Below are 9,644 nucleotides of genomic sequence, written 5' to 3'. Positions count from 1 at the left end.
AATCGCGACCGTTTTCAGGGACCTGGATTCGACAGGGGCTCTGCGAGGCCTTGGCCAGTGCTGATCTGCTCCGTTTTTGCAAAAGGCGCCAGTGTCTGGCAGAGCCGGTGTGAGACGAAGAGACAATCTTTCCCCGACGCCCGGATAATCAAGAGTTTTGGCCGGACCTTTGCGCGCACACCGAGATAGTGAGGAGCCCGACGAAAAGCACAGACTATGGCGCTGAAACGGATTAATAAGGTAACCCGTGGGGCCTGAAGGCAGTAGGGTCGTGGAGGAAGGGGAGGGAGGCTCGGGCCCGAGAGGTGGAGGCGGGAGGGAGTCTAGTTCTGGGAAGACCTCCCCGGGGTCACTTCATGGGGTGGGGAGGCCGGTGTACTTGGGAAGACGAGGTTTAAAACCGGGGAGCAGGGCACTGATAGCAGGCGAGGTGTTCCGTGTTTGGGGGAGTCGGTTTAACCAGGGGTGGGGAGTGGCTGAGACGCCTGGGTCGTCTGTTTCCGAAGGAAGAGTTAGTCTTGTTTGGGTTGGGGGTCGGAAATGTGGCGAGACGCTCCAGCAGATGTGGCGCTTCCTATTTTTGGTGCTTGAAAACTTACTGTAGTTAAAGATCGAGGCTCAGGGCCTTCTGGTGGGGCCACGGGGGGAGTCGGAAACTCGGAGTGGGTGAAGCAGAGAGATCTGGCCAGCCTGGAACTTCGCTGGGTCGGGGAGAATCTAGCCTCTTGCCTGCTGAAGGGCAGGGAGTGAGTGTGGTCAAACTCTCGGTCGACTCGGGTAGGTTGCACAAGCGCGAGTGGGGCCGAGAGGTGGACTGACACAGTGTTGCGGCTTCCTGTGTTTTGTAGTTTCAGCTTTTCACCCGAAGCGATTTGTCAGCGGCACACCAGGAACTGCTGTAAAAGCCTTCTGGAAGCTCCCTTTTCCATTTGGCTGGGGGAGGGGGGAGGAGGGGCGGAATGGCAGGAGGGAAGGCTAGGTGTACCTATTTTTGCCTCCGCCTGTTTAATATCTGTGCGAAAGATTATTTTGCTACTTAAAATGTGGCTTGATAGTAAATTATCGATCTAGGTTGAGAAGCTAGGATTTTCCGAAGCTGGGGGTGGGCGGGAGCCGGAACCACCTCCGGTGGTTTAGTCTCATTTCTTGCTCGAACTTCTGTCCCGCATTTTAAGATGGCGGCTGCTTTAGCTGGTTCAGCTCTTACCGGCATCTCCTTTCGTAATAATACGAAATAATGACCTTTGTTAAATACCAACTTTTACGTCTGTTTGTGCACTGCTCTGAGACCCCCACTCCCCTCTCATGACTTACCTGTATTCAAACTCTGACTGTGTCTCCATTTTTTTGGTAGCTTATGTATGAGTACTAGGTTTGCTTCTTGCACAATCTAGGAGGGTGGAGTATTTACAGCTAATTTGAAAAAAATGTAATGGAATAAATTATGCTTTTCTTTTAGAAAATAAGGGAGGTTGATGATTAGGGAGTTTTATGGATGGAATGACAATGACTTGACTGTACCTGATGCTCCCTAATTTGCATTTATGTAGTATAACTTCAAAGTTTGGTAAAACTGGTGTTTTATGAAAGATGAAGATTTAAACCTTCACTCTTAATGTATAGATTTTGAAATGTCAAATTTTGTTTTAGGTCATTGAATTGTTGTGGATTTATGCACAACATAAATCTTTGTCAGCGGCGAAGATTTTTGAGATGAAAATTTTTTAGGCGATGAAGTAGATGGTATTTTTATAATCTTTTTCTGTGACTACTTTGAAGTTCAGCACATTAGAGAAGCATACTTGTACAATGTATTTAATAGAAGGAACGTAACATTTAGTAGAACAAATCATGACTGTTTTAACTGTGGGAATTAATTTAGGCCACTAAGATAATGGAATAATTTCATATCCATAGCTTTTTATGTGTGTGGGACAGATGCTGTAAAGGAAGGTCTTAACTATTAACTTTTCTATTATGGGTGATACCAAGTGGCTGTGGCACCACTTGAATGATCTAAAAGCTCTAGAGAGGCAATATAACATAATGGTTAAATCGAGTGAACATTAGGGCTGAAATGCTCCAGTTAGAATTCTAGCTCTAGACAAGTGTATCTGTGTGTCTGTGTATGATGAGTGTTTATTATATAGACGAACAGCAAATAGTTGTCTTCCTACTATATACCAGGCACTGTTGTAGATAGTGGAGTGGCAGCAGTGAGCAAAACAAAGTGTAAATTCAAAGATTTCTTTTTGAGGATTAAGTGTTAATATGGAGGCCAGGTGACGTAGTGGTTAAGGTACTGGACTGCCATGTGGCCATCCATGGTTCAAGTCTCAGGCTTGGTGGCTTGCTTTCTTTCTACTCTCTCTGTCTCTGGTGAGCAAATTTTTGCCCTATAGCAGATTTTTAAAAATAATAAGTAAAATTCTTAAAAAGTGGGGGCTAGCAGGTGGCGTGCTGGTTAAAAGCTCTGGATTCTCATATAGCTGGCCGCGGTTCGAATCCTGAACCTGGCAGCCTGCTTTCTCACTTTCTTTACTCTCCTCTTTGTTCAAAATAAAAAATAATAACAAGGAGAGTTAAATAAAACTTTTTTAAAAATTTAAAGTGTTCATGTGTATTTTATATGGTACCTACAATAATTACTTCTTTTTTTAATATCACAGTTTATAATCTTCAAAATATTTTCTCACTTAAGAACTTTGACTTCTGGTCTTAATAGATTATCTCCTGTTGTAAATATTTCGAGGGACAGTCCTACAGAGACTTGACCAAAAATCTTGTCAAATAGAGGGGGAAGAACGTTTATGTAGACTTACTGGTTCCATTTATCAAAAAAAAAAAATTGGGGGGGGGAGGTTTTCGCTATAGGGCGTGTGTGCTCACCAGACAGAGAGAGACCTAGAGACAGAAAGCGAGAAATCACCCCCCAGGGGGGATGGTCACGCCGCAGTCCCTTCTCCTCCATTCTTCTCTTGGGATCCTGGGCACTAACACACACGCTCCAGGTGTGAGTTTTAAGCCACCAGGTCTGGGACGCGAACCGTGGTTGACTATGTGGGAGTCCAGCGACATAGCCATTATGCTAACTGCTGGTCCCCATTTATCAAAAATTTTGACATGTGGTTTGGTTTTTAACTGTTAACTGTCGGAATCACATGAGGAAGCTTTTTAAAAACACATTCCAGATCCTAGCAGAATTGTAGTGATTGAACAGCTGTGAAGGGGGAGGATACTCTACTTTAGGCACCTCTGTTGGAGAAATATGGGGTCAAGTAGTTATTAGTGTCTGTAGATATTTTTGTCGCATACCTGTTTTGAATTTAGTCTTTTCTGAAGCTCACAAGATCCAAATAGGAAGATATTTCTGTGTTCTTTGTCGATGTCATGTTGAAGTGCTTAAAATTGGAACACTTTTAATTTTTGGTAGTTTATCAAGTCTTGAATTCATTTTAAGTTTATGTTCTTGTAAGTATATTTTGTTTGGGTATTTTTATAGACCCATCAAACCAACCTTTTTGTGCTTGCTGTGTTCTTTGGACAAGTGGTGGTAGTGTCTGAAGTCGGGCTATTAATAAAAAGCAAAAAAGTGCTATCTCAGATTGGTGGTGGTGTGGGTAGAGGGGGGGGTGACTATAGACAGTTTTACTATTTTTGTTAGGTAAAATGACTATGATTGGAGATGTTGGAGAAGAATTTTACATGACCTAAAATCTAATGTGAACAAAGCCGAGAGGTGTAACTCATATTTGACACAGTTGGGATGAGAATTCATGCTCCAGGTTGTGTCCTAATCACTTTTCTTATTTTTAGGCTTGGTCATTCAGAAAGGTTTTCTTTTTTTTTTTTGCAAGTATTGCCTGCCTACTATTAGTAACTAAGACTTAATTAACATAGACTTTCTGTACCAAACATGATTGGTTTCTAAGTCCTTTACTCGTGTTAACTCATTTAATCCTCCAGAAAACCATGTGAGACATGCCTGTTTTGGGATAAGGTAGCAGGGCCAGAAGTTACTTGTCTAGTCAGACCACTAGTAAATGGCCAAGATGCAAATCCGATGGGCTGCCACAGAACTCAAACCCTTTTTCAAACTATTTAAATTTCTATTTTACAAGGAATGGTTTTAGTTTTTGAGTCTTGAAATAAGCCGCTCACACTCTATTTTACATTTAAATAATTGCATTTTAGCTTTGCTTTGAGTTTATAGCTAGTTCATAAATTAATATTTTAATTAATGAGCCAGGCCCTGTGGTGTGCACTTGTGGTCTCAGCCACTCTGGAGGCTGAGGCAGGAGGATTTTTGAGTTCAAGGCCAGCTCAGACAGTATTACTTGATCCTGTCTCTTGTTTAAAGAAAAAAAGGATTTAACTAGTATGTATGTTTTGAAAGTAGGAATGAATTTAATTTGTTTTGGATAGTCTCTTTTTAAGAAATGGAAACCACCATGTGCCAGTTAAGAAAATTAGGGTTATCTTGAAGTGAACAAAAGAGATAACTTGTCCCTAAGATAGCTTGTCCCTAACTAGTTTATAGGCTTGTATAGACTGTCTGTAGCTGGCTAGCTGTGTAGAACAGTTGTGTGACTGAGGTATGCTGATCACATAATGGTCAGTATTTAATTTGAAGAGAGTGATTAGAACACTGCTTCTCTTTCTTTTTTGTTTTTGTTTTTGTTTTTGTTTCGTTTTGAGAGATTTTTGCTATAGGGCCTCTTCCCTTGCAGACAGAGACCGACAGTGAGAAATCACCCCCCCAACGGGGGAAATGGCCACGCTGCAATCACTTCTCCATTCTCCTCTCGGAATCTTGGGCACGCATGCACACGTGACCGGCGTGAGATTAAGCCACCAGGTCTGGGCCTCGAACTGTGGTTGATTACATGGAAGTCCAGCGACATGGCCATTATGCCAACTGCTAGTCCCAAACACTGCTTTTCTTTCATCATTATGCTCATTTGCAATCTTAAGTCTGGTTTTTGTTATTCATAACAACATAAAGTTGAATACTCTTGCTAGTACTAGAAAAACTACTGTGTCACTTGACTACTTTGTCTGGCTTTCTAGAGTATGCTAATTATTGGTTTTAGGTACCCAGTGTTTTCCAAGATGCAGTCAGTTCTCAAAGAGTCTCTGAAGCATTTGTTCTGATGATTCCTTTCTGTTAAAGAAGAAACTGGATTTCCTAATAGATCAAAATGATTCAGGGTTCAAATCTCAAATCCTAGGTTGACTTTTGCAATTTTAAAATACTAGTTTTTTTCTGTGTATTGGTATATACAAAAACTGACTGTATACTCTATGTTGTGTATGTGGTTTTTTACATGAATTTCATTTCTATCGTAATGTTCAGATGTTTTAAAGAATATAATTATAGGAGTTCTTAGATTTAATCATTCTCTGGAAACAGGCATAATATGGAAATGTTCTCTAGGGGATTCTGAAGGCCCTCTCTGGTTAAAAAGACACACATGTAGGGGGCAATCATTTAATTGATAATTAACTGAGGTCATAATCTTTGTTAGGCACAATACTATAGTCCCAGGGTGTGAAAAAATGAGGAAGGCTATCATTCCCCATGAGGCTCTCTGCTTTTAGTAGGGAAGATGAGCATATAAACACATGAATAAGTGTTTGGCTTTGTACAGTTTACCTTTCAAGGAAATTGTAAATCTAGTAAGGAAAACATTTGTTTAAAAGATAATAAGGGGGGGAATCCTGACCACATAACAAGTCTCCCTGTTATTAGATAAATACATCAGAATACCTTTCTGTACTACATGTTAATTGTTACAGTTTAGTTTATTTTTTGTTACTACTTATAATTCCTCTTGCCAAACAAACCCTTATTTTGAAATTAACAACATTAAACTAATTCTTTAACTAGAAATTTTGTAGTCTTGATTTGGTTTTGCTTCCATAGCAAAGGTACTTCAAAATTAAGTAGTATAATTAAGAACTGCTACATTGAAGTATCAGTTTACATTGAAGTATCTTAATAGTTAATTTACATTATTAGATGAGGTTTATTCTTAAAACTGCACCTTCAGCCTTGTTATATGGGAGAGGAAAGTTTAATGAAATGTTTTTGTACTTTATTCAAACATTCCATTTTTATCTTTCATCTCTATAGTCAATATAACCTTGTTTTGTATCAGAGACCTCTAACCAACTTTTTATACTCTAGTTTGTTGTATTTAACATATGATGTCTCTTAATTGAGATTCACTATTTAGTTACTTATGTCAGGATGCAATTCTTAATTCACATTAATATTGACTTTGTTATAATTTCATGGCTAATACATAATTGGGTGTTTTTCTATCACTAACTTGCTGTTAACTTTTTTCATGTCCTGTCCATAAGATAACCTTATTTGCTCTCATGTATAGCAGATCTGTTTGGCTTTCTGTCTTTGGTAATTTTAGTACTTACAGAAGAACAGTGTTGAATAACCCTAAGTGATATACATTCAGTGATGAGCTAAAGAAAAAACAAACTAGAATTTGAAGCCATTTTTAGTACCCTGTCTAATGAGTAAGCATACTTGTCTTACCTGTAATTACAACTAAACAGGAAGTTAATACTTTGTTAGTGATGTAATGAGATACCATGTGCTGCATCTACCTGTTTTTTTTGGTTTTTTTTTTTTTTTTTAAGGTTTTTGCTATAGGGCATGTGCGCTCACCAGAAAGATAGAGGCAGAGGCCGAGAAATCACCCCCTCGGGGGAGTGGCCACAATCCCTTCTCCATTCTCTTCTCAGGATCTTGGGCACACATGCACACTCACCTGGCGTGAGTTTAAGCCACGAGGTCCGGGACTCGAACCACAGTTGACTACATGGGAGTCCAGTGACACAGCCATTATGCCAACTCCTGACCCCTCTACCTGTTAATCTTTAAGATAAACAAAGGATTCCCAGAAGAAATTAACGTAGATTTTAAAGAGACCATTTCTTCTGATTCTTAAGTCTATAGTTCTGAAATTTGTTCAGATCTTAAAATCTCTGCTGAACATCCTTCCCTTGAAGTAACTGCTGGTAACCATACATTTCTGAGAAGTTTGTTTACTTCCTCCACATTTGTACCTATATATGGAAATAGAAATTTTGTAACATTAAAATTTTTAATTTGCTATATAGTAAATGTAATCTTTGCATGAACAATGACAGCAGTTACTATCTGCCAGAGGGGCACCTAGTTGTATTTCAACTTCCTGTCATCTTATCTGAAGGTTTATATTTTGCTAGCTTGTAAAAGCTCCTTGGGGGTGATTCTTACCTCAGATTTTTTTTTCTTTGCTTTATTAGGCTTTTGTCAAAGGGTACATGCATTCGCCCAAAAGAGAGAGACAGAGAGAAGGAAAATGAGAAACACCCCCCTCCCCACGAGAGATGACTGTAGTCCCTTCTCCTCGCTCTCCTCTCTGGATTTTGGGTATGCACACACAGGTGCCTGGCATGATTTTCAAACTGCTGAGTCCAGGACTTGAACTGTGGTCAGTCACTTAGGAATCGAGCACCTCAGCCACTACACCATCTGGTGACCCCACCTCAGATGATTTTACAATGAACCTGACTCCCCTTATTTCCCTACTCTCATCCCTTTCCCAAGATAATGTTTTGTGCTGCTGAGTATGAGTTTGAGGCAAGGACTTTTTTTTTTTTTTTTGAGAGAGAGAGAGATTTCACTGTAGGGCGCGTGCGCTCGCCAGACAGACAGAGAGAGACATAGAGACAGAAAGTGAGAAATCACCCCCCAGGGGGGATGGTCACACCGCAATCCCTTCTCCTCCATTCTCCTCTTGGGATCTTGGGCATGCACGCACACGCGCCCGGCGTGAGTTTTAAGCCACCAGGTCCGGGACACGAGCCGCGGTCGACTACGTGGGAGTCCAGCGACATAGCCATTACGCTAACTGCTGGTTCCCGAGGCAAGAACTATTTTTAATAGTGGTGATTTAGTCTTGGTCACGCATGCACACACACAGCGTGAGTTTAAGCCACCGGGTCCGGGACTCGAACTGCAGTCGACTACATAGGAGTCCAATGACATAGCCATTAGACTTGAGTATGAGTTTGAGGCAAGGAGTATTTTAACAGTGGTGATTTAGTCATAAAAAATTTGTTTTCATGGGCCTTTCTTTCTGTCTTAAGTGAGTGCACACATGCATTCTGTGATTAAAAAGCTTTAAATTGTTTTTGGTTTTTTTTGTTTGTTTGTTTTGGTTTTTTTTTTTTTTTTTTAAGAGATTTTTGCTATAGGGCAAGTGCACTTGCCAGACAGAGAGACAGAAAGCAAGAAATCATCCCCCAGGGGGGATGGCCACGCCGCAGTCCTTTCTCCTCCGTTCGCCTCTTAGGATCTTGGGCACGCATGCATGTGCGCCCAGCGTGAGTTTTAAGCCACCGGGTCTGGGACACGAACTGCGGTCGACCACGTGGGAGTCCAGCGACATAGCCGTTATACTAACTGCTTGTCTTAAAAGCTTTAAATTGTTTTTAAATCAAGTAAGATTCATTTCTGAAAGACTATCGAATACAAAAAAATTAACTTCTAATGAGTTTTCCCAAAAGTGCTCTCAGGAAATATACTGTTTTATTATCTTCATGCTTTTGTGTAGTGATGTACAAGATGGATAGCAGAGATTGGTACCACAAATGTTTTGTGGAACATGGTGGTGGGTGATTATACTTGATGGGTGGAATCCATCTGCTTGTCCTTACCACTGTAATCAATTGAATTAAAATTTGACAAGTTTAGGGGGGTGGTGAAACATGTGAGAATTTGAGTATGTTATTTATGAAGTTATACATTAGTAACAGTTAATAGTACAAACTTTGTTTTTATAAATGCTGCATTTTTGGCTGTTGTTTTAATATACAAGGTGTCTGTAAACTTAAGTTTACAGAATTCTAAATTTTTTAGATTTATTTTTTGGAGAGGTTTTTGCTATAGGGCACGCGCAGTCACCAAAAAGACAGACAGAGAGACAGAAAGCGAGAAATTGCCCCACCAGGGGAGATGGCTTCACCACAATCCCTTTCCCTCCATTCTCCTTTCGGGATCTTGGGCACGCACACAAGCCGGGCGTGAATTTAAGCCACCGGGTTCAGGACTTGAACTGCGGTCAACTACATAGTGGTCGAGTGACATAGCCATTATGCCATCTGCTGGTCCCTGAATTTATTATTTTTTAAATGATTGCTTTAAATGATTGCACAGAGGTCAGCAGGGGTTAGTGGGGAGAACATTTTGAGCAGGGTCTTCATAAGTTGCAGTCTTCTTTCCCCAACCCTGCAGTTCATCATAATCTTGGAGACCCATGTGATTTTAGCCAGCCCAGGGATCCAAGTCCATCATTCATCATGAGGCTTCTAACACTGTAGTCCTGGATGCTATGAACTTGGCTGGGCCAGGAAGTCCAAATGATTCCCTTTTTTTTGGGTGGTTGTGGTGGTTGTTGCTGTTGTTGTTGTTATTCTTATTCTTCTTCTTTTTCTGTAAGGTGCATGTGCTCGCTGTAAAGACAGAGAGACAGAAAGTGAGAAATCAACCCCTCCAGGGGATGACCACACTGCAACCACTTCTCCTTTGTTTTCCTTACAGGATTTTGGGCACAAATGCACAGTTTTAAATT

The 9,644-nt window shown here is 40.7% G+C and overlaps 1 protein-coding gene across 2 annotated transcripts in view; it reads left to right on the top strand.

Annotated features, from left to right (window-relative positions):
• UBE2D3 (ubiquitin conjugating enzyme E2 D3) overlaps positions 1–9,644 on the top strand; it is a 43,246-nt gene that overhangs the window by 1,225 nt on the left and 32,377 nt on the right. Inside the window, exon 2 of one of the 2 annotated variants that reach the window (XM_006151145.3) lies at positions 86–240. In XM_006151145.3, coding sequence (XP_006151207.1) covers positions 217–240 — 24 coding nt within the window. In that variant the 5' untranslated portion in view covers positions 86–216. Of the gene's footprint in view, positions 1–18; positions 241–9,644 lie in introns of both variants that reach the window. The other variant, XM_006151144.3, reaches the window with a different exon arrangement.

This window comes from Tupaia chinensis, unplaced genomic scaffold (genome assembly GCF_000334495.1).
Source record: "Tupaia chinensis unplaced genomic scaffold, TupChi_1.0 Scaffold000315_1, whole genome shotgun sequence".
Classification (NCBI taxonomy): domain Eukaryota; kingdom Metazoa; phylum Chordata; class Mammalia; order Scandentia; family Tupaiidae; genus Tupaia; species Tupaia belangeri.
The sequence above is the reverse complement of the archived record's forward strand: the minus strand, read 5'-3'. Positions and strand labels throughout refer to the sequence as shown.